The 26,493-nt window shown below is 41.9% G+C and overlaps 1 protein-coding gene across 2 annotated transcripts in view; it reads left to right on the forward strand.

Moving 5' to 3' along the window:
• The window catches only part of HMCN1 (hemicentin 1), a 672,624-nt gene that overhangs the window by 205,244 nt on the left and 440,887 nt on the right, over positions 1-26,493 (forward strand). For both annotated transcript variants that reach the window (XM_030206904.1, XM_030206905.1), the window contains exon 11: positions 5,459-5,734. In XM_030206904.1, the coding sequence (XP_030062764.1) occupies positions 5,459-5,734 (276 nt within the window). The remainder of the gene's footprint in view (positions 1-5,458; positions 5,735-26,493) is intronic.

Genomic DNA, 26,493 nt, shown 5'->3' on the forward strand with positions numbered 1-26,493 from the left:
CGTCAGGGAAGGAGGCGGTGCTCCCGACGTGTAGGTTTCCCTTCGCTGTGTTCCGCCTTCTTTTGACGTCATCCTTGACGTCAGAAGAAGGCGGAACACATGGAAGGGAAGGCTAGACGTCGGGAGCGCCGCCTCCTTCCCTGACGCTTCGCTGCCGAGCGATGCGATTGGTTGAGTGTCATTGCTCCGCCCTCGACGTCATCACGTTTGACGCGTGGACGGGGCAGACACAATGCGATCTCACTCCCTTCACTTTGCTAAGAGAGGCTTCATTAGAACGTTGGAGGTGCGTTTTATATAGAGAGATGTGGTTTTTTACTGAACCATCTGTGTGACAAAATATGTACACTTGGGGATGAACACGTGCATGACAAAATTCAGCATATTCTTGTCTGTCAAACAGGTAATAGCTTATTGTTTCCTGTGCCATTTACTAAGTTTCCAGAAACTAAATTTAGCTATGCATATATGAAAGCAGTGGAATGGAGGAGTAGCCTAGTGATTAGAGCACCGAACTGACAACCAAGGAAGCACTGTTCAAATCCTGCTACTACTGCTTTCAAATCCTGCTACTACTGCTCAGGGGCGTAGCTACGGGTGGGCCTGGATGGGCCCAGGCCCACCCAGTTTAGCCTCAGGCCCGCCCAGAAGCAGATCCTTGCCGTGACCGTCTCCCACCCCTGCCGCAGCGCTTCATTTAATGTTGTCGGCGCTGCTGTTAGTTTCCCACCCCCCCGCGGCGGCGCTTTACACTTTACCCGACGCAACGCTACAGATGCAGCGCTGACGTCCGACGTCCTGCTCCGGGGCTTTCCGCGTCCCGCCTCCATAACAGGGAAGTTACATCAGCGTGGAAGGCCCCGGAGCAGGACGTCGGACGTCAGCGCTGCATCTGTAGCGTTGCCAGTCGGGTAAAGTGTAAAGCGCCAGCCGCGGGGGTGGGAAACTGTAACAGCAGCGCCAACAACAACATTAAATGAAGCGCTGCGGCAGGGGTGGGAGAGGGTGAGGAAGTCAGTGGGGTGCTGCGTGCTGGCCCAGTAAGGGGAGGCAGGGAGGGGAGGGAACAGAAGGGTGCTGGACTTGCAAGGGTTGGAGGGAAGGGAGAGAGATTTTGGGATTTGCAGAGGGGAGGTTGGAGGGAAGGGAGAGAGGTTTTGGGATTTGCAGAAGGGAGGTTGGAGGGAAGGGAAGAGGTTTTTGATTTGCAGAGGGGAGGTTGGAAGGAAGGTGAGAGGTTTTGGGAATTTGCAGAGGGGAGGTTGGAGGGAAGGGAGAGAAGTTTGGGGATTTGCAGAGGGGAGGTTGGAGGGAAGGGAGAGAGGTTTTGGGATTTGCAGAAGGGAGGTTGGAAGGAAGGGGAGAGGTTTTGGAATTTGCAGAAGGGAGGTTGGAGGGAAGGGAAGAGGTTTTTGATTTGCAGAGGGGAGGTTGGAAGGAAGGGGAGAGGTTTTGGAATTTGGAGAAGGGGAGGTTGGAGGGAAGGGAAGAGGTTTTTGATTTGCAGAGGGGAGGTTGGAAGGAAGGGGAGAGGTTTTGGAATTTGCAGAGGAGGTTGGAGGGAAGGGAGAGAAGTTTTGGGATTTGCAGAGGGGAGGTTGGAGGGAAGGGAAGAGGTTTTGGATTTGTAGAGGGGAGGTTGGCAGGAAGGAGAGAGAGAGGTTTTGGGATTTGCAGAGGGGAGGTTGGAAGGAAGGGGAGAGGTTTTGGATTTGCCGAGGGGAGGTTGGAGGGAAGGGGAGAGGTTTTGGATTTGCAGAGGGGAGGTTGGAGGGAAGGGAGAGGTTTTGGATATAGGGGGGGGGGGGGGTGGAAGGAAGGAAGGAGGGGAGAGGTGCTGGATATGCAGGGGGGGGAGGGAAAGGGGAGAAGTGCGGGATATGCAGAGGGTTGAAGTGAAGGGGAGAGGTGCTGGACATGTATGGGAGTTGGATGAAAGGGAAAGAGGTGCTGAACATGTAGGGGGGCTGAATGAAAGGGAGAGATGCTGGACGTGTGTGTGTGTGTGGGGGGGGGGGGCTGAAGGAGAGGTGCTGGATATGCAGATGATGATATGCAGAGGGAAGGGAGAGAGATGCAGGGAGAAAGAGCCAGATGCATAAGGGGAAGGAAAGAGAGGAAGAGAAGCTGGTTGGGGGTGGGATCAGCGAGGAGAGGGACACATTGGTGTGGAGGAGGGAGAAAGGGGACCTAGGGAAGTATACAGATACAGAAGGGAGATGATGGGCATTAGGTGGGAGCATGGGGACAGGGACACAAATGTGAGATGCTGTATGGAGATGGCACATGGGCACAGAGGGGTAATACCTGACCAAGGGGGGTGGGAACGGGGATATGGAATAGAGATAAAATGCTGGACACTGGAGAGGGGGGTATATGGACACAGGGGGGGGGGAGATACCAGACAAGGGAGAGAATAGGAATGCAGAAGGGATATGCTGGGCATGGGGTGCATAGGTGCACAGAGGAATGATGATGGATGAGGGGATATGAACACAGGGGAGATACTGAACAAGGAAATATAGGAAAACAGAGATGGGAGATGGATGATGGACATGAAGAAAGAAGAAATGTCAAATAGGAGACCCTGGCAAGTGAGTTAAGAGAAGACAGAGGGAAGCAGAAACCAGAGACTGGGACCAATATGATTTGAGAAAAAATGACCAGACAACAAAAAGGTATAAAAAAATATTTTATTTTCAATGTTGTGAATATAATATGTTGGATTTGGAATGTACATCTTGCCAAAGTTGACGGTAAACATGGCTGGGGTCCAGGACAGAAATCTAGGAAAGGACCCCAAAGTCCATTACCAGGCTGCTCCTTCAGCTTCCAGCATGCAGGCTTTCTCTGGCCAAGGAACCAAGCACAATTGCCCTAGTTGCATCCCCTAACACCATCCCTGGCATGTGCCATCTTTATATTTTGCACAGGAGCAAGTGCCTTTCTTTCTTGTTTCTCTGGTGGTGTACTACATGCAAGGTCTAGTTTCTTGGGGTTTCCGTTTAATTTATATTTCTAGAGTTTGTGGTCACTTATTCTGTATTTGGCATTTGTGTCTTGTGTGTGTGACTGAGGTATTCTGTTAGCATGAAGTTTCAATGTAGCATTCTGTAGTAATTTGGCTTGTTCAGCTTTCCTGATAAATGTATTTGTATTTTAGGGCCCTACTATAATATTTAAGGCACTTCTTTTTCATAGGTAGGATCATTGTTTTTGGAAGTTAGTGTTGGCATGGTAGATTTGCTCTAGGTTCTGAGTGACTTTTGTTTTATAGATTTTTTTAAGTTAATTTATAATATGTCTGTAATTGAGATTACACTAGAAAACAAAATTTCTTTATATGATGAGTTTTATGGTGAATTGTCCTTGCTGTGCTCTGTATCCATTGTTGGTGGACGGCCAGGAGGTTCTCTGGATGCAGAATGTGTTTGGCTTCAATACCATATATGTGTTGGAGGACCATGGCTCAGTGGGGCTGAATAGTGCAGTCTATTGTACTTCCCTTAGCTCTCAATTGGCCTGCAGCCACTGAAGCCTGCACTGCAACCCTCATTGAAGTTATGGGGAGTGGGGTAGGGACAGAGCATGGGTGCATCAGGTTTGCTGTTTTTTCTTTTTCAAAAAAGTTGGCAACTCTAGTGCCCACCCATCCAACCTGTTGGCCCACCCAAAAATTGCCTTCTGGCTACGCCACTGCTACTGCTTGTGACTTTGGGCAAATCACATAACCCTACATTGCCTCAAGTACAAACTGAGAGGCCCTTGTACTAAGCTGCATTAAAAAATGGCCTATGCTGTGACTAGCGCATAGATTTCCCAATAGGCGCAAGGCCATTAGCGTTGGAGTCCTTACCGACACCTGTTTTCTGCACTAACTGATTAGAGCTTGGCATGCCTACTTTCTGCCCCCAAACTCACCCCAGCACTAAAAAATAAAAAACTACTGCAGAATGCCTGAGAGCGCCCTGAGGTAGTGGATTTTAACCTGCAGTAAGCATGTGTTAGTGCTTAATGCAGTTTAGTAAAAGGGCCCCTTAGATTGTAATCTCTCCAGGGACAGGGGAATACTTAGCGTACCTGAATGTAACTCACCTTGAGCTATCACTGGAAAAGGTGTGAGTTAAATTCCACTAAAAGGCCGTGTATTGCATAAGACCATTATTTTGGAAAGATATCCAGATTTGGTTTGGGTAGAACTAAAATCTACACATGTATTCCTTACATGTATGAGGAAAAACTTTAATATGGGGTTTTACACCAGCTCAAAGGCTTTCATAGATTTTTTTTTTAATTACTCATTTTGGCCAGGGTTTTACATGAGTGATTAAGGGAGTCATTCTCCCTAATTCCATGTACTTTGTTAAAGTTAAATTAAAATTGGGGCCTCGCCACTTAATCGATGGTGCTTACGCATAAAGGACCTCTTTTACAAAGCCATGCTAGCGATTCTGGTGTGACAAATGAGAGGAAGCCCATAGGAACTGAATGGGCTTCCTCTCATTTGCCAAGTGGGAATCGCTAGTGCAGCTTTGTAAAAGAGGCCCATAGCTACTACTACTACTGCTACTTAACACTTCTAAAGCGCTACTAGGGTTACACAGCGCTGTACAGTTGTAAAATGGGGCACCTACCTGTAAAATGGGGGTGGGTATGGCACCACTTACACTTAGAAGTTGCAGAATTACCATTTCCATGTGTAAATGGCGACACCTTCACATGGAAGCTTCCAGGTCTGTACCATTCATGTTTTCAACAATACATTTGTAAAATGGCTGCTCTTGTTGCCCAACACAAGAAAGAGGGAATCCAAAGGGGTCAGATTAATAAAGCAAACTTGAGACGCCCCTACTCTTGAAGTTTCCTTGTGCTTTATTGGCTATTTGCTTTTGCTCCTGCTGCCAATGCCACAAACACTTGCACTCCTGCAGGCATTTTAGAAAAGGTTCTGCATCAGCAGATCCTTGCCTAAACTAGCTCCGGAATTGAGTGCTTTCTGACCCAAATGTCTCAGTTCCAATCTCTGCGTTCTATGTAAAATGAAGCTCCACATCTGCTGTTAGCTTGCATGCCAAAAGAAGTGTGCTAATGTTAGATCCCTCTACATTTAGCACAAGGGCCCCTTTGTGTAAATGCAGCACATGAATAAGGTGAAAGGCCAACCACAAAGGAGATAAAAAGTGGCACTGAGAGTGGTGGCAGGAGCAATAGATATAAACTGTGAAAATAAGGGACACGTATACTAAAGTCTATTAAACCCTAATGAGGTGAAGTCTATGTACGGTGCCGAAAAAATCGGCACCATAAAATGCTGTTTCTATAAATTGCACCTAAAGTTATGTGCAGTTTATAGAATAGGGCTTATGCCTGGGACAGAGATAAAATGGAGAAGCCATTTGAACATCTGTTCTAAGCTTTCCTTGAAATAATGTTTTCTTTCTTCTTTCTTCTCCTGCAGAACCACCACCCGTCATCCAGATTCCTAACAACATCACCATGATTGTAGGAGAACGGGCTGTGCTTACCTGTCTTACCTCAAGCACAGTTCCCTATAATCTCACCTGGAAGAGGAATAATATAGACCAGAAATACGTGGAGCCCTCTCGCATAAAGATGATGAGTGATCTGTCTTTACAAATTGAAAGTGTAAAGCTTACAGATGATGGAGAATACAAGTGTATCGCGTCCAATGAAGGTGGAACCACCATTTCTTCTGTGTTCCTCACAGTGCAAGGTACCATATAAAACATAGTTTATTTTTTTGTAGTATGTGCTTATTTTTCTGGTCCATCCCATACATATGCATACATATCAAGTGCATTGCTTAATTTATTTGTACACTTGTATTACCTGCATTTCACTGTATCATATCTGCATTTCAATTATTGTATAATAGGAGAAAGGTAGTGTTTGAATAATAGACAACATTATAGCATGGACTCTACTGAATACTTCCAAGTTAATTGAGAATCAGTAGAAGGGCCAAATAGTTATTAGCTGTTAGCAATGACTTGCACAGTGGTTGTGTGTTTAATGGAGTAAGGTATGTCAGTTCCTATAAATCTAGGAGGGGCTGTTCCAAAAGCCGTTTGCACAGGTAAAACAGCCTGTTTCAATGGGCTGTTTGAAAATTGCCCACCAGAATACAAATGCAAATCTTGTTGCTAATTTTTAAGGCTTTATGCAATGATGTGCCAGTTTCTGCGGCTAGCTCTTTAAATTCTTTCAGTCTGCTCGTGCATTGCGTTCTTCAGACAAACTTTTGCTTGATATTCCTTCCTTTTATTATATTAGGCAGAGTACCATTTGACTATTTTTTATATTGAGGGTGCGAGGCAGTCAAATTTGTTGCCCTTTAATTTAAGAGGTATGTCTTTATTTCTCCAGTTCCATAAACATTTGAAGACTTTCCTTTTTGGCTAAACTTCTATGGTGGTTTAAAGCTGGGGGCCCTGTTTACTACACGCGCTGTAGGCATGCTAACTTTATAGCGTGCACTAAAAATTAGTGTGTGTTATTGCTAGAGTGTGTCTAGCATTACCGTGTGCTAAGTTTTAGCACGCGCTAAAAAGTTAGCACACCAACAGCGTGGCTTAGTAAACATAGCTCAGTGTGTTTCTCCTTATTGTTTTAGTTAAGGCTCTTTTATTGCATGTGTGTGTATGTCTTCTTTTAAAATTATGTATGTTATGCCATCATCTGCTGAAAGTTGTAGGATTGTGCAGAATAGAAATTTTTGAAAAATAAAAATGACCAATGCTTATAAATTTACCTGCATTCCAGAAAGAGTGGATGTTTTCAAATCTATGCTCATTGGTGTAATATTCAATCCATGGTGGTCAACATTTTATAAATGTGACTGTCACGGACTCAGTTAAACCCAGATATTCATTGCCAGGCTAGACCTGACTCTGATCTCATAAACTTGCATGTGCAAATTCAGCAGACTGAGGATTTCCTTTGCTTAATCCAAGAACGGGCTGCATTGCTTTGCCGCACCAGGAATCGCTAGCTTGGTTTAATAAAAGGGGCTCTTTCTTTCACTTTGTAGTAAAAACTCAGAAGCTTGCTGACTTATGGCAACTCTGCTCCCAGACCACTCCGGCACTAACTGGAGAGTGCTATAGCATCAGCGATAGTCAGTGGCATTCTCCAGTTATGTGCCACTGAATGTCAGTGACCGGGACAGGCAGAGTGATTTCCTGCGTAGTTAAATTGCTCTGAACATCTATCCCATTATTGCTAAGGGAAAAAGTACCTGCAGAATTTGAACTTATGGCTGGGAGATTAGTAGGGCAGCAGCAGCCTATATGGCCTGAAGATCAGTGGGTTAATGGGTGAATGGGTGAACTGAGACTTGGGGTTCAGTGGGGTAGCTGTGGACAGATGGAGGCCAAGATACTGTATAAGTGGAGTATCAGTAGCTCAAGGCCAAATAGATCAGAGGATCAGGAGGAGAATGGCATTTCAGGGCTCAGATGACAGTGAGGGAATAGCAACTCATATCTCAGGCTCATATTCAATGGGCTAATGCTGAACTAGGGCTTGGGGTTCAGTGGGGCAGCTGTGGACCCATGGAGGCCAATATACTGTATAAGTGGGACAGCAGTAGCTCAAGGATGGAAAGATCCTGAAGAGCAGCAGGAGAATGGCATCTCAGGGCTCAGATGACAGTGAGGAAACAGCTGCACATATCTCAGAGTTCAGCAGGGCAACAAAGACCCAGGAGAGGGGATGAAGGAAAGTAGGGATAATGAGAGTTGTGGGGATGGGGTGGAGGGGAGGAATAGGGAGAGAGGTTAGAAATGGGCTATGGGTAAAAAATGATAGGAAGGCCTGAGGAGGGAAGTGAGAGAGTACTAGAGATAAACTAGGGGTGGATGGAGGAAGGCTGATGGAGGGAAGAGAAAAAGAGAGGCTGGTGGGGAGATGAGGAATGGAGAGAATGGTGGAAAGGGGCTAAAACAGGAGAGAGAGAGAAGGAGAGACAAGTATAGAAGCACTGGAGGAGAGAGAGACTAGTAGAGAAGGGCTAGGAGGAGGGACAGAGGTGGGGAGGTGGGGTGAGGCTAGGAGTAGGGTTACCATTTTTTGTCCTCATAAAAAGAGGACATATACCCCGCCCCTTTCATGCCCCTGCTCCGCCCCTTTCACGCCCCTGCCCCGCCCCTTTCACACACTCGCTCCGCCCCTGATGGTCTAGAGGTACCTCTTTGGGGCAGGAAACAGCCCCCTCTTTCCTGCCCAGAGCGCTGCTGCCAGCTCAGCTGCCCTGCATCCTGTGAGTCCGGCTCTTGGCGTTTCAAAATAGCCGCCGAGAGTTGAAGTCTCGCAAGGCAGCTTCAACTCTCGGTGGCCATTTTGAAACGCCAAGAGCCGGACTCACAGGATGCAGGGCAGCTAGCAGCAGCACTCCGGGCAGGAAAGAGGGGGCTCTTTCCTGCCCCGAAGACGAAGAGGTACCTCTAGACCACCAGGGATAGTAGAGTAAGGGGAGGGGAGGTGACGGGGGGGGGGGAGTGGAGATGATGGGGGAGGGAAGGTGATGGGGGGAGGAGGGGGTTACCGGGGGAGGGGAATATGCATCAGGGGCGGAGCGAGTGTGTGAAAGGGGCGGGGCAGGGGCGTGAAAGGGGCGGAGCAGGGGCATGAAAGGGGCGGGGTATATGTCCTCTTTTTATGAGGACAAAAAATGGTAACCCTACTCTGCTCTGAAAAGTCCCAGGAATCAAGCATCTGACAAGAAAGAGAATTGAGAATAGCATTCTTTAGGAAATAAAGGGATTTCTTTGGAGAAACAAACAGGGTTGAAAGTCAACAGCTCTCTGATACTATAAGTGCTCTCCGTTAGTGCTATGAGGTAGAACAGCTGCAATAGTGGTCCACTGGTTGGAGTAGAGAGGAACCAATAATCAGTACGTCCATATAGTCCTGGGCATGGGATGTCATAGAGTGCACTTGGTAGAATTATTCAACTTGTATTTACAGTGGAGAATCCACTAGTGTTAATTTATAATGTGCACAAAACAAATCTTGAATAGAAGATCATCCTTTTCTTCCTGGAAATAGGTTGCAGTTGACTCTTTTGCGTAGGTATATCGTCAGGTGCAGTAGTTGAAGCGATGCTCTTGTGAGGTTTGGCTCAAAAGGTGGTAACTAGCAGAAGTCTTACTGGTGCTGCAGCTTTGTGCCAGTTCGGAGTCTCACCATATATCAGGCCTGAACAATGGCACTGACTTCCTTCCATGCTCTGTACAGTGATGAAGACTAGATTAAACTTCTTGTCCTGCCATGACCCAAACTCTACTATTTACATCTGGTTTTTATTCCTTCATATTTGTTCATACCTGACTGATGATTTCCTTTGCTAAATCCTAATTAACAGTGGCCTGTCACAGATTAAAAAAAACCCTTGGGAAATGGATCTAGCAGAAGATAGAGGAGGACCGGCTTCTCATGGGAAGCTAAATCTGAATAAGTTATCTCCTTAGTCATGATGCATTAAGAACTCAAAGAGAGAGATTAATGGCGGATTTCCAGTAGTCATTAAAACAACTGTGCTGTACTCAAGGCCGCCAGAAGGAGAAAAGGCAAACACAGTTTTAGTGTTTTTATTATTTTCATGGGGTTTCAGTTGTCTTCCTGGTGTCTAAGGAGCAGCTGGGAGATTTAAAGTACTGAGTAAATTAGTACTTGGCAGGTTTTCATATTACGACATGGAGCGTTTGGTGTTGCACCAGCAGAAGACTGGATTTCAAATCACTGCAGTTGTGCCTTTGAGCCTGATTACATAAAACGGTTGGGAACAGAGATCTGGCTGCTCATGGTACTGCTAACAGTTTTGAAACATGTATATGATAACCCTTTCTGATGGGTCTGACAGGATTCGTTGAGAGGGTGCCAGGATTTTCCTCTTTCTTTCTCTTGATAAAGGGCTTTAGTAAATCATTAGCGTAGCTAGGAAAGCATAACTGTCATATATTATAGGACACTGGCTGTTGCAGGAACCTTTAGCAATTCCTTCTGATTTCTTCGGGAACACAATTTGGTGAAAAATACGGAATCAGATTTGAAAGCACGATGTTAGGGGGTAATATTCAGCCCGTAATGATCAGCAGTTTGTAAGCTGTTGACAGCCACGGGCAAAACTGAGTGTGGATATTCACTTCCAGGCCATGACAGACTGCTGCGTGATTTGCCTGGATAAAGTTAGGACAGCCTTTTTTGCTGTCCTAATTTTATCTGCTTACTTAACTGGTTAATGGACTGAATATCGCCGCTAATCAGTTAAGTACTGGCTCTGCCCAAATTCCACCTACGGACTTCCCCTGCAGTAACTGGACAGTGCAGGGATGGTTAGTACTGATATCAATGCCACTGATTATCAATGGATAGGCAGTCACAAGTGATTTAATAGGGCAGGAGGCCTTCTAAATATGAACATGTAACTCCCTTTTGTTTTGTTTTAACAATTTTTATTGATAATCCAACATGTTAAACATTTTCAATACATTCCACCTTACAAATTTCAGTATCAAAACATGCTGTGTATAAACAGCATAATCCTGATCAGCATCCAGTATTTTAACATTTTCTACCCTACCCACCCCATCTTCCCTCTCCCTCTCCCCAGTGCATGAAACTATAATAATACAGTATTCCCACCTAGATTGGCCCATGACTTCACCAGTATAATATAACCAGAAAATCTTATTAAATACTGATCTACCCCAAATGTTACTCCCTTTTTAAAAAGAATTTCGACTGCCAATGGAGGCTCGCTCTGTTTTTAAGTTATGTGTATTAACTTATTGAATACTGTATGATCTTGCACTGGAATATATGGTGGACCTTTTTGATCTACCAGCTCGTACATCAATAAGGTCTCTTTTGAAGCAAGGGACTGTTTGAAGTTGCACTTTCCATCTTGCTCAAAGCTGATGTATCAATCTGTACACTTTTCTGGTTTCTCAATCCACGAAATGGTGGAACTCTCTTCCACTGGAAATTAGGTCTTAAAGGCGTTTCTTGTCTTTACGAAAAGTGCTGAAATCTTTTTTATTCAAGAATGTTTTAGATTAATGTGAATAATTTTCTGTATTCATTGATTCTGTTGTTTATATTTTGATTTTTGTATTTTATATTGCTGTAATTTGTTTTCTGGCTAGCTTTGTAAGCTGCATTGAACTCTAGAGGTATAGGTGGGGTTTAAGTGTCAAATTCTTATCCTATAATGTGTACATGTTGCTATAACATTTTGTGAGCCACATTGAGCCTGCAAATAGGTGGGAAAATGTGGGATACAAGTGCAGCAAATAAAATAAAAAAAAAAAAAAAAAAAAAAGTAAAGCAAGGTAAATCACTTTAAATATTGACCCCCTTGTAGCCTAGTAGTTAGTGCAGTGGACTTTGATCCTGGGGAACTGAGTTCAATTCCCACTGCAGCTCCATGTGACTCTGGGCAAGTCACCTAACCCTCCATTGCCCCTGGTACAAAATAAGTACCTGAATATATGTAAACTGCCTTGAATGTAGTTGCAAAAGCCTCAGAAAGTCAGTATATCAAGTCCCATTTCCCTTTAGCATTTATCAGCAGTGGTGATGAGAATTACAGTATAGCCAAGCAACGCTGGATTGACTGATATATCCTTTACATTTTTTGTGTGTGTGTGTGGGGGGGTGAACTGTAGCTACACAGTGGGCAGGTGGTTGGACTGTTTGATATATGTATTCAGTATAAGCATTAACTGGTTTATAATGTTTGACACTTAGGGGGTCTTTCGCTAAAGATGAGAGCATGTTATCTGCCATAGGAAGAAAAAAGGAGGCAAGGTGTCTCACGCAGACATGTTATACCTATGGACCCTGCTGAAGATAACATGCACCAAGTCATTAATAAAAGATCCCTTAGGCCTTTTTTGTTTTTTAAAGCATCTCCACATGTACGTGTCAGCATTTATTTATTTATTTGTTACATTTGTATCCCACATTTTCCCACCTATTTGTAGGCTCAATGTGGCTTACATAGTACCATAAAGGCAATCGCCAAGTCTGGTAGGGAACAAATACAATTAGATGTTAGGATGGAATAGGGTAGATAAGATTTACAGATGTAGAATGCATAAATGTGTTAGTAGTGATTTCAGAAAGCTGCTGTTACACAGGGAGAGTTACACAGTGCAGAGATATCTAGGTGGCACAGGTTAGGTGTGGCTTGGACAGGCCAAAAATCTGCACCTGTATTCCGTATCTTACATAGGCAATATATGTCTATGTAAAAAAAAAAATTCCCTGTCGGGATTTGCACCAACTTATATGCATCCAGATATTCTTATGTTCAATAATTTTTATTGATGATTCCACTTACAAAACATAACCATAAGATTCCAAATACAACCATCGATATCTCACAACAAGGTTACGAATGTCCGGCAATTAGCTTTATCATCAAACATTTAACATTTTCCTCCCACCCACCCCCCATCTGGCTAACTTTAAATTAGATCATCTTTAATAATGATTCAGATGAACCTCCTGCATATATTTTTAAAAAGTGCTCAATCTGGCCAGGGCTTAACCTGAGGGATGGAGTAACTACTCCTCATAATCCCCTATTATTTCTGTCTCTGAAAAAAACCCAAACCCTGCAGCTTCGCTATTAATTGGTGGCACTTACACGTATAGGCTTGTAAAATGGGCCAATTACAGGTGAAAGTTACAAAATCGACGCTTTCACATGTTAGTGCCGGCACTTATACATGGAGGAAGCCGAGTTGATTCCATTTTTTTTTGTGAATTTTGTGAAAATTGTGAAATGGCTGCTGCTGCTGTATCTGCTGACAAAGTCATATGCACTCCTGCATGTCCTTGTACCTATTTTGCAAAAGGCTTTGCTTTTGACATAACCTTTTGTAAAACATAGCGGGAATTAAGCACATTTTGACATCAACACCTCAATTCTGATCTCTATTATCTATTTAAAATAAAGGTCTTAGCATTATCTATGTGTAACCCACCTGGACAGCTCACACACACCTCTTGCTCAGCTCCACTCCCGCGTTGGGCCGGTGGTAGTAAAAGGCCTTTAGTAAAAGGGCCTCTTACCTGCTTATAATCGAACGAGAATAACGCCCAAGTTCCGACCTAAATCGGGAGATGGGCGTTCTTCTCACAAAAACAAATAAAGCGGTATAATCGAAAGCCGAACGTTGGACGCTTTCAACTGCACTCCGTCGCGGATGCGGACAAAGTTGACGGGGGCGTATCGAAGGCGTGTCGAAGGCGGAACTGGGGCGTGGTTATCGGGCGAACAGAGATGGGCGCCCTTCGCCGATAATGGAACAGTTTTGAGCTAGAATTTAGGACACTTTTCCTGGACCCTGTTTTTTGACGAATAAGGCCCCCAAAAGTGCCCTAAATGACCAGATGACCCCCAGAGGGAGTCGGGGATGACCTCCCCTGACTCCCCCAGTGGTCACTAACCCCCTCCCACCACAACAAATGATGTTTCACAACTTTTTACTTTCACCCTCCTCCCAAGCAGCAGTATGCAGGTCCCTGGAGCAGTTGTTAGGGGGTGCAGTGGACGTCAGGCAGGTGGACCCAGGCCCATCCCCCCCCCTACCTGTTACACTTGTGCTGCTTAATGCTACTAGTCGTCCAACCCCCCCAAACCCACTGTACCCACATGTAGGTGCCCCCCTTCACCTCTTAGGGCTATAGTAATGATGTAGACTTGTGGGCAGTGGGTTTTGAGGGGGATTTGGGGGGCTCAACACCCAAGGGAAGGGTGCTATGCACCTGGGAGCTCTTTTACCTTTTATTTGGTTTTTGTAAAAGTGCCCCCTAGGGTGCCCGGTTGGTGTCCTGCCATGTGAGGGGGACCAGTGCACTATGAATCCTGGCCCCTCCCACGAACAAATGCCTTGGATTTATTCGTTTTTGAGCTGGGCGATTTCATTTTCCATTATCGCTGAAAAGCAAAAACGCCCAGCTCACACCTTGACGAATAAAACATGGGCGTCTTTTTCTTTTAAAAAATACGATCCGCCCCGCCCCTTCACGGACCCGTTCTCGGAGATAAACGCCCATGGAGATAGGCGTTTCTGTTCCATTATGCCCCTCTTAGTGTGCTATAAATGCTAAGTGTCCTATTTTATACCTCTGGGCCATGTGGCACTTAGCACATACTAATGTCCGTTAGCACGAGCTAAGCTTTAGTAAAAGGATCCCTAAGTAGGCATCTTGGATAATTAATTATTTCTCTACCTTTCTCTTCATTCATTTTTGATTGTTACTTGTCTTCTATGAAGCTGTATTTCTTGTTGAAAGAGTTACCTTGTTATGGGTTGGTTGGTTGTTTGTATGTGTATATATATATATATTTTTTTTACTGCTGTAATTATCTATTGCTCATGTTTGATCTATTCTTACCGCCTTGAGTGAATTCCTTCAAAAAGGCGATAAATAAATCCTAATCCTAATAATATATATAGATTGAGCTAATACAGTACATTTGGAGTGTCACAAGCTTCTTTTGGATACTGAGGGTCTTCCTGTACTGGAAGAAATAAAATTTTCCTGAGCAGCTGCACATTTTGAAGGTTTGAGAACATAGTGTTGCTTAAGCCTGCATGTCACTGGAAGAAATATTTTATGCAAGTTCTCGGCTTTATATTTTGGCTATCACATTTAGATTATTCTCTGCAGAGTACATAAAAGTGTAATCATGTCCTGCTATTCCATTGGTAAGATTTAGAATTTAAAAAAATGTTTTTTTTTTTTAATGCATTATACTCTTTAAGTCAGATGTTAACATGGATATATGGCCATTTAACTGGCACTGACTGAACAGAGTTGCCATCATAATATTCATTCCTATCTAGAAGTAATAATCAACTTATTTCTTGATCTTATTCCAGAGTTTCATTTAATAAATGCCATTTCTTCAAAAAATCATCATTAGTAGTCTGTGTTCAACCTCACGTACATGTTTAACATACGAATTCCCATATTAGTATATGGTGCCAGATTGGAATTTTATTGGCAGTCTTGCTTAAAAGATCCCTAGGACAGTATCAACTAACATATTAAAAATATTGCTAGATGAAATATTAGATTTGGAAATAAAACCTCAGCATGGATTGCTTTATACACATGAATTTCTAAAAAAACACATTTATTTAAGATAAAATGAATAAGAAATAGATCTGCATTTTGGGAGCTGCCAGATACTTGTGACTCGGACTGGCCACTTTCTGAGATAGGTTGTTGGGATCAATGAAACTTGGCCTGGCTCCGCCTGGCTTTTCATATATTCTTATAATTTTACGTGTTATTAAGGTGCCTTTTTACAAAGTGTTGGTAAGCCCAATGCGGGCTTACTGCATACTAACCCAGAACTACTGGTGGCTCAACATGGCCGCCGGTGGTAGTTCCACTTTAAGCGTGTGCCATTTCTGTCATGCCAGAAATTTAAAACCACTTCCTATGTATTCAAGCAGCCAAATACAGGAGCCCTTTTACAGAGTGGCGGTAAGCCCAACACGGGCTTATCGCATGCTCTTCCGGGACTACCGCTGGCCCAACACAACCACCGGCAGTAGTCCCACCCCGAGCACGTGCCATTTCCAGGGGAAAAAGAAACCCCCTGGGAATGGCTTGCATGGTGATAACCCGGTAGTAATCGGGCATTACCACACGCTGCCCGGTTACTACTGGGTTAGCACAGGAACCCTTATTGCTAAGGGCTCCCCACCATATGGCTACACAGTAAGAGTTCTCTCACCACATGACCATTTTTTGGGGGGGAGGGGCTTTTGCTGGCTGCGGAAAAAAGGGCCCTGATGCATTTCACAACGGAATTTTAATACACTTTTTTTCAATAGAAAACTGTCAGAGAAAACATCTTAGTAAAAGGGTCCCTCAGTGAATTAAGTGCTATTTTTAAAAGTATTCAGTAGTAGCGATGCATACAATTGTGGACATATAGGGGCTGATGTTCAGACCGTTGGAGTTAGCCTGGCTAACTCCCACGGTCAGCACTAAACCAACTAAGTCAATATTCACACTTAACCGGCTATGGAGGTGGCGTCCCTGCCCTGAGTCTGGCTCTGTCTCTCAGCGGCCCTGGACCCCAATGAGAAACTGTGAAACCCTGATCCCCTTTGAAACAGTGTTATGACCTGAGCCATTTAGCTAACCCTAATTCTACCTTTCTATGGGTTTTGTAATTGAGGTTTTAGATTGGGAATGATTTCTTTTTTCAAACTCAAATATTTATAGGCGCCAAAGGAACATAATTCATGGTGTATACATATGAAATTCAAGCATGTCAAATATAATTGAAGAAAACTGATCAACAGAAACTTATGTTGTTTTGATATTCCTAATTAAGGATTCCTAATAATATGTCTGTTTTGGGGGGGAAAAACCCTCAGTCAAATTTATCTTTAACCATGGCAATATTGAGAGAGAGCCCACAACATCAAAGGACAAGGGAGTCAGTATTCCATGTGGTCTATTTATTTATTTCTTACATTTGTATCCCACATTTTCCCACCTATTTGCAGGCTCAATGTGGCTTACATAGTACCGCAGAGGCGTTCGCCATCTCCGGTAGAGAACAAATACAATGTGATGTTGTGATCGAATAGGTTCATGTGTTATAGACACATTGGGGAATCGTAGAGAGGAAGAGTTATGCAGTGTCCATTACAAGCTTTGGTTTCGTTGTGTTGCAGGGTTTAGGCACTTAAGTTGGGTCGGTAGGGTATGTCTTTTTGAACAGGTTGGTTTTTAGTGATTTCCGTATGTTTAGGTGGTCGTACATTGTTTTCACGGCTTTTGGTAGTGTGTTCCACAGTTGTGTGCTTATGTAGGAGAAGCTGGATGCATAAGTTGATTTGTATTTGTTTAATCCTGCCCGTTTGAACCAAGCTGAGGAGGCTGAGAGATGATATTTAGTAACGCTTAACTGGACAGCTCTGCTGAATATCGGGCTGACCGCCATGGATTGTCTGGTTATTGCCAGGGTGATCCGGGGGTGAAGTCGAGGTAGACCCAGAAGATATGTGGGTACCAGCGATAATCAGTGCTGAAGCCCACATACCTAACCAGACAGATGGAATCACATAATTAGCAGTCCAGTCCTTGCCCGGTTAGGTATGTGGATGCTGACACTGAATATTGGCTGGCACCCATGTTTTATTTATTTACTACATTTATATCCCTCCTTTATCCAAGGTGGGTCACAATATCCACATATATAGTCTTGAACACATAACAATCGACAAGTATATTAGCAGCCTCCATGTACATAGTCTTGCACGTATAAAAGTCGCTAGGTATATTTAGCTAAGGTGAGACCATTAACCTGGTCTTAGCATACAGCAAACAAACAAACTGCAAAGCTGAAGGATAGGGAGAAAACCCCCCAGAAATCCTGTAATAGTCAAAAAGGCTTTGACAAACATGTGTTTTTACAGCCACTTGAATTTATGATACAAATGTCTTCACATGATCTCAGGTATCCGGGTAGAGCATTCCACAAGGATGAGGCAGTAATGGAGAAGGCTCGCAGTTTTGTCTCTATGTAATTGTATGATTTTGTGTGGGGTAAACAGAGTTGATGGGATGTCTCTGATCTTAGTGCTTGTTTTGGTTTGTATGAGTGCAGGTCTGCCAGTGACCTAATTATTAAATGCTGATGCCTGGATATAAACCAGTGTTGAATATCCAAGTCTAATTCAGCCTGTGGCTTTAAAACTGCCTGCTGAATATCACCTGGAAGGAAATTTGTGTTATATGTCAAACTATAGTATGAGGTTTATGCATTAAAACTCAACATTCATACGGAGGCCAGAAGTCGCGATTTCTTTTTTGATACACCCTCCGTGCTGATACTTCATTTAATGCATTTAAACCTGCACTAAAGCTTGGCTTTGTGCACAAGCCTTTGAAACTTTCTAAATGTATTCCTCTTTGAAAATTTGGCACTGTAGTAGTATTTTATAGCTTTTAGCTCTTCATTGTTTTCATATGTCTGCTTTTATTTCCTCCCATTCTATGTTTTGCTAGGATGTGTTATCTTTCCTATCCAAATTGTAGTTCTTTACTATTTTCAACGCTTTTCTATTTTATCTATTGTAGACCTGCGAGTTAGCTTTAGTGACATAACATAAGAGTTACCAGTAAAAAAAGGCCCGTTTCTGGAACGAATGAAACGGGCGCTAGCAAGGTTTTCCTGGGAGTGTGTATGTTTGAGAGAGAGAGAGCCAGAGTGCATGTGCGGGTGTGTGACAGAGTGAGACTGTCTGTGTGACAGTGTGTGTGTGAGAATGAGAGTGTGTGGCAGGGCCCCCTCCCCTGTTCCTAATGCCCCTCACCCCGTTCCCTCCCCTCCTTTTCCTCCTCCTTCCCACACTTTGGGTTCCTTAAGGCTTTCAAAAGTCTATGTACCCCCGTGGCCCTAACGCCCAGTATCCGGATACCCCACCGCTTTCCTCCTCACCCCTCCCCCAAGATGTAACACTTTCACGTCCTTCATTTTTTAAAAAAATGTCCTATCTACCCTGTGTCCAAATGCCCGGCATTCAGATTGTGTTCCTGTCATAAATTTTTATTTCTTTCATTCATTCAGAACTTGCCCCCCCCCCCCCCCCCCCCCCGAACACTTTCGGTTCCTTCAGTCTTTTAAAACACTCCTATGTACCCTGTGTGCTAATGGCCAGCATTGAGATTGTTTTCCTGTCCCAAATTTGCATGTCTTTCAGTCATTCACAACTCCCCCCCCCCCTTCTGCAGTTTAACACTTTCGTTTCCTTCAGTCTTTTAAAACTCTCCTATCTACCCTGTGTCCTAATGGCCAGCATTCAGATTGTTTTCCTTTCCCAAATGTTCATGTCTTTCAGTCCTTCAGAACTCCCCCCTCCCCCCATTTAACACTTTTGGTTCCTTCAGTCTTTTAAAACTCTCCTATCAACCCTGTGTCCTAATGGCCAGCACTCAGATTGTTTTGCTTTGCCAAATTGTCTGTCACTGGCGTCAGTGCGTGCCTGCCTAGCAGACCACTTCCGGCAGGCACAGTCCCAGGCACATCCTGTTGGAGGTGAGAATTATTATATAGGATGTCCTAATGGCCAGCCCTCAGATTGTTTTGCTTTGCCAAATTGTCTGTCACTGACGTCAGTGCGTGCCTGCCTAGCAGACCACTTCCGGCAGGCACGGTCCCAGGCACATCCTGTTGGAGGTGAGAATTATTATATAGGATACGGCCTCAGTTGAATATTGGGCTGGGGCCCACATAACGTTTGATTTCTTTTGTAAAAAAACAAAAAACAAAAGTCAAGCCCCATCCCGCCCCCCCCCCCCCAACAATGACCCTCTTTACTTTCCCCTCCCCCAGCTCTCGGCAAGAACCCTTGCCCCTCCAGTCATCCAGATAGGCCCTCCCCCGTGTCTACCTATAGCCCTGATGGTCCGTGGTGGTCATTGGGAGCAGGAGCATAGGCCCCTCGCTCCCGCTCCTTGAGGCTGCTGAATAGAAAAAAATAAAATCCTTTATCCTCCACCTTTTAAGGCACTGCCTATCCGGCTGGATGGTGATGGCACAAGGAAAGCAAATTTGGTCCAGTGAAGACTAACTCAAAATAACCTGTTCTTTAGTTGGGCTCTAGTATTACCATACCATGTCTTTGTGGTTATGAATCACTAATAAGTTAAACGATTAACTGGCTTTCTTGAAAGGATTATAAAACCTTTGTATTGTACTGTTTTGGGATCTTGCCAGGCACTTGGAAACGGAATACTAGGCTTGATGGTCCTTCAGTCTGTCTCAGTATAGCAACACTTATGTTCTTATGCTCTTAAACTTCATTACTATTGAATAACAAGAGCAAGGTTCCAACCAATCCTGAGAGCAAACAATTACTACTTTGAGTAAAGGATTTATTAAATAAAAATGCTTTCAACAGCTTATGAAATAAGAGGTAATCAGTAAAAAGATCTTAATGGATTAGGCAGACAATTCCATATCTTCGTACCTTGATAGGTAAAGCCTGCATTATGCATGGATTTATTATGAAGCTTCTTACAACTTGGATGAACAGTGGAGTGCCGCAGAGATCTGTACTGGGACTGGTGCTATTTAACATATTTATAAATGATATGGAAATTGGAATGACGAGTGAGGTGATTAAAATTTGCAGATGACACAAAACTATTCAAGGTTGTTAAAACACATGCGGACTCTAAAATATTGCAGGAAGATCTTAGGAAATTGGAAGACTGGGCATCCAAATGGCAGATGAAATTTAATGTGGACAAATGGCAAGGTAATGCACATTAGAAAGGATAATCCGAATCATAGTAACCTGATGCTAAGGTCCACCTTGGGGGTCAGCACTCAAAGATTTAGGTGTCGTTGTAGATAATATGCTGAAATCTTCTGCTCAGGGTCCGGCGGCGGCCAAAAAAGCAAACAGGATGCTAGCAATTTTTACGAAAGGGATGAATAAGACTAAAAATACTATAATACCTCTGTATCGCTCCATGCTGCGACTGCACCTTGAGTATTGCAGTTCTGGTCGCCGTATCTCAATAAAGATATAGCGGAATTAGAAAAGGTTCAAAGAAGAATGACCAAAATGATAAAGAGGATGGAACTCCTCTCGTATGAGGAAAGGCTAAAGAGGTTAGAGCTCTTCAGCTTGGAAAAGAAATGGTTGAGGGGAGATATAATTGAGGTTTACAAAATCCTCAGTGGTGTAGATCGAGGAAAAGTAAATCAATTTTTTACTCATTCCAAAAGTACAAAGACTAGGGGACACTCAAGGAAGTTACATGGAAATACTTTAAAAACAAATAGGAGGAAATATTTTTTCACTCAATGAATAGTTAAGCTCTGCAACTCTTTGCTGGAGGATGTAGCAACAGCGGTTAGAGTATCTGGGTTTAAAAAAGGTTTGGACAAGTTCCTGGAGGAAATGTCCATTGTCTGCTACTGAGTTGGATAAGGGGAAGATACAGCTTGCCCTGGGATTTGTAGCATGGAATGTTGCCACAATTTGAGTTTTTGCCAGGTACTTGTGACCTGGCTTGGCCACTGTTGGAAGCAGGATACTGGGCTAGATGGACCATTGGTCTGATCCAATTGGCTAATCTTACATTCTTATGGGTAATGAAGGATGAGATAGTTCCTAAATGTAGGAAAAGCATTTCATAAAAGCAGTTCTACACATATGTGTGTATCTACCAGGTTATGCTAGCATTCTCTAAAGGGAAGTAGGTGCCCACTCTTTTTTTTTTATAGAATATGTGCCAATTAGTTGCCCTCTAGGTGCTTATATATAGACAGACAGAGCTAGATTCAATATATGGTACCTGAAACGTCCGCACGTAAAAAAATTATGCCTAGGCATATTCTCTAAAGTATGCTTAAATTTTATAGAATAGACTTAAATTTCCACGCGGTATATAGAGTACGCTGAATGGTTCACCACAAGACTAAATTTGGTCATGTCCATTTAGGCCCCGTTGTACTTGGTATAAATCCTGGATGGAAAAAGTACAGAGCAGATCGTAAAGAACGTAATTTATTAAACAATTAAAAATATAATAAAAAATAATAATAATATAAATACATATGAAAAGTAAGCCCGACACAGGCCGTGTTTCGCCCAGCAAGGGCTGCTTCAGGGGCTACAAGAAATCATAACATAGATATAATTATTATAATTACTCTTCTAAAATCATAATACGGTCACATGTATATTAAAAAAATTAAATATATATATATTCCATAAATACACATGGAAAGAAACATATATCAAGATTCACTATAGATATGTATATGTCCATAACACCAAAACCCACAAACAAAACATCTAAATATATATGTGTATATAGTCAGACAAGTATAATAAAACTTAAATATACATGTATATACTAAAAAAATCATATTAAAAAATCATCATCACATCCATATGAACTACACATATATATATATATTTTATAAAAAACATATATAATAAAACAAACTACATATATATATATATATTTATTCTTAAAAAGTAGCATGAGAGACTTACAAGAAAATAACATGGAAGACTTATATAGTATACACCCACCTACACAAAAATCCTTTCAAGTTGGAAAAATAATAAGCAATTTGCAATAATGCACTGTAAAGAAAAAAAGGGGGAAAAAGAAAATTATTAAACAAAGAGTAAATCAAAAATCAAAAATCAAAAATCAGAAATACAAATAAACTGGTGAAGAGCATATCCTAAAACGGGAACTCACATATGCTAGCAATCCCAGTATGAAAAAACAGCTCTTCGAGAGGGCCAAATCAACATAACCTAAAAAAATAAAAAAATATATATATGATAATATAAATATTAATTCATATACAGATCAATAATATTATCAACATCATTCTTGTAAGGGGCTCAAATGTGATTTCAAAAGATGCTTACTGGCGCACGATTAAAAATCATATATCTAGTTGCAAAAAGAGTAAAGAGATCATCATTTTATACTGCACAACTCCGATATACGGGTATTACTGCTGCTAATAGTATCGCTAAACAATCGCCATCGGGAAAATTATATCAGCTAAACTTCTTTCATACCATCTATCTAGTTTCTCCGTCGGAAAAAAAAATATATATATATATAGATAGGCTAGGCTTCTATCGAGCGTCTCTGAGGAAGGTAAAAATACGCAAAACAATATATATATATATCTCTCAAACATCCGGGGTGAGTTACATATCTTATATCAATGGTGATGCAACAAACCGGCAAACGTCGAAAAAACTCTAATAAGAAATACTTACATCCAATCTATCTGGCGTCTCTTGCCTCTGAAGAAAGCCGAAACACGCGCGAACAAAATACAGGAAGTTAAATACTATCGAGCGTCTCTGAGGAAGGTTAAAATACGCAAAACAATATATATATCTCTCAAACATCCGGGGTGAGTTACATATCTTATATCAATGGTGATGCAACAAACCGGCAAACGTCGAAAAAACTCTAATAAGAAATACTTACATCCAATCTATCTGGCGTCTCTTGCCTCTGAAGAAAGCCGAAACACGCGCGAACAAATTACAGGAAGTTAAATACTATCGAGCGTCTCTGAGGAAGGTTAAAATACGCAAAACAATATATATATCTCTCAAACATCCGGGGTGAGTTACATATCTTATATCAATGGTGATGCAACAAACCGGCAAACGTCGAAAAAACTCTAATAAGAAATACTTATATCCAATCTATCTGGCGTCTCTTGCCTCTGAAGAAAGCCGAAAAACGCGCGAAAAAAATACAGGAAGTTAAATACAGGATCTCCGGGTTAAAGTTCATGGTGTGGTACCACAACCAACGGGGGAAACAACGTGAAAAGGAATGTCATAACTAAACCGAGGGGGTCCAGAGGACAAAAGTATGCACAGCGATACTTAGTTAAAAAGAAAGTATGCTCTGCGATACTTAGTTAAAAAGAACAATAATATATCGTATATCTTACGTGACATCCAAATATACAGACTGAAGTATAAATAACAGCGCAAAACGTTAAAAGATAATACCATATAATGCAACAATAAAAATAAAAATAAAAATAAAAAGTCAGAAGATATCTCAGTAGTACTTAAAAATAATGATAAAAGAATTTCTGTGTGGTGGATGTTAAACATATCTATATCAGGTCAAATATATCTAATATATTCTTATGACGCCAGATAGATTGGATGTAAGTATTTCTTATTAGAGTTTTTTCGACGTTTGCCGGTTTGTTGCATCACCATTGATATAAGATATGTAACTCACCCCGGATGTTTGAGAGATATATATATATATTGTTTTGCGTATTTTTACCTTCCTCAGAGACGCTCGATAGAAGCCTAGCCTATCTATATATATATATATATATTTTTCCGACGGAGAAACTAGATAGATGGTATGAAAGAAGTTTAGCTGATATAATTTTCCCGATGGCGATTGTTTAGCGATACTATTAGCAGCAGTAATACCCGTATATCGGAGTTGTGCAGTATAAAATGATGATCTCTTTACTCTTTTTGCAACTAGATATATGATTTTTAATCGTGCGCCAGTAAGCATCTTTTGAAATCACATTTGAGCCCCTTACAAGAATGATGTTGATAATATTATTGATCTGTATATGAATTAATATTTATATTATCATATATATATTTTTTTATTTTTTTAGGTTATGTTGATTTGGCCCTCTCGAAGAGCTGTTTTTTCATACTGGGATTGCTAGCATATGTGAGTTCCCGTTTTAGGATATGCTCTTCACCAGTTTATTTGTATTTCTGATTTTTGATTTTTGATTTACTCTTTGTTTAATAATTTTCTTTTTCCCCCTTTTTTTCTTTACAGTGCATTATTGCAAATTGCTTATTATTTTTCCAACTTGAAAGGATTTTTGTGTAGGTGGGTGTATACTATATAAGTCTTCCATGTTATTTTCTTGTAAGTCTCTCATGCTACTTTTTAAGAATAAATATATATATATATATGTAGTTTGTTTTATTATATATGTTTTTTATAAAATATATATATATATGTGTAGTTCATATGGATGTGATGATGATTTTTTAATATGATTTTTTTAGTATATACATGTATATTTAAGTTTTATTATACTTGTCTGACTATATACACATATATATTTAGATGTTTTGTTTGTGGGTTTTGGTGTTATGGACATATACATATCTATAGTGAATCTTGATATATGTTTCTTTCCATGTGTATTTATGGAATATATATATATTTAATTTTTTTAATATACATGTGACCGTATTATGATTTTAGAAGAGTAATTATAATAATTATATCTATGTTATGATTTCTTGTAGCCCCTGAAGCAGCCCTTGCTGGGCGAAACACGGCCTGTGTCGGGCTTACTTTTCATATGTATTTATATTATTATTATTTTTTATTATATTTTTAATTGTTTAATAAATTACGTTCTTTACGATCTGCTCTGTACTTTTTCCATCTTGGAGCTTGCAGACCGTCTGCCTTTGTGCTTTCTTGGTATAAATCCTGACACCTAAATTAGGTGCAGATCAGGTGTATTCTGTAACAACATACTTAGATTTTAGAAATGCCCACCCATTGCCATGCCCCTTTTCTACTGTGCATCTTAGAATTTAGGCACATCACAATATAGAACACACTTAGCACGTTGTTTGCGTAAATCTCAATTAATGTCAATTAGTGCTGATAATTGCTTGTTAACATCCAATTAACAGCGCTGATTGTCTAGTTAACCGATTATGTTATGCGCATTGTTATTGAATATGCTTCGGTTTCTGTGTGGATTTTCAGGCGCCATATAGAGAATCTGGGGGACAGGGGGAACTTCTATCAATCACGCTCAAAAATGGGCCCTATGGGATTTAGACACCCAGCGTTATAGTATAGCGCACAGCCAGTTGCGCACGCAAATCCTAATTGTTGCCAATTAACATCAATAATTGGTTGTTAGCACCCAATTATTGATAGTTGATGGCTTGTTAATCAATTAAGTTGCGCGTGCATTTTGTATTAACTCAGGGTTTCATAAGCCTTTCCTTCAGAGTCGTTGAAGAAATCACAGATACAGAGACAAACCAAAAATTATTTTGCTGATCCTCCCAAACTTGGGCATCATATATAGAATCCAGGGGACAGTCCTTAGCTCCTTTAATACCCTTGGCTGTATCATGTTTGGCTCCATAGCCTTCTTTGCTTTCATTATAGCAGGTCCCATGCAACCCCTTTTTTTCTGTAAATGGCAAGGTATCAAGGGGGTCATCTATATAAGGAGACAAGGATGATCCTTAGAAGTAGTGCCACAAGACTACTGCTAGGGGTCATCAGCACCATTGGGGATGATAGTATTGACCCATGCAGCAGAAAAGGAGGATTACTGATGCTCGGGACCCTAGTGACACCAATGTTTACCCTCAGGTAAGTCCTGGGAGGGGGGGGGGGCGTTCAGAGGGCGGGCAGGATGGGATGGGGTGCGGGTTTGCAGACAGGGGGTGGGATTATACAGGAGGGGGTAGGATATGTGTGTCAGGGGGCAGGTTATTGTGGGGGGAAACCTGGAACTACATTAGGGAATGCTGAAAAACATGGAACTACAGTTGGGGAGTGTGGGATATCTGCAACTGCAGTCAGGGGGTGTGCTTGGTCCTGAAACTGCTATCAGGGAATGCTGTTTCTTGAATCTACCCCTGTATGTGTAAATATACATTTACATGTATATGTAAACAGTGGGGTCAATATTCAAAGCCATTTAAATGGCCAAGAAAGGCTCCAGGCCATTTAAATTGCTTGTCTGGCGCTAACCGAGGATATTCTGTGGTACTTAACCAGACGGTGCCACTGAAAATCCCCTGTAACCATTCATGTTGAAACTGGCTAGGTTGTGTGTGGTGTGGGGGTAGAGTTAGGATGGTTCAG

Source organism: Microcaecilia unicolor, chromosome 6 (genome assembly GCF_901765095.1).
Source record: "Microcaecilia unicolor chromosome 6, aMicUni1.1, whole genome shotgun sequence".
In the NCBI taxonomy this organism is placed as follows: domain Eukaryota; kingdom Metazoa; phylum Chordata; class Amphibia; order Gymnophiona; family Siphonopidae; genus Microcaecilia; species Microcaecilia unicolor.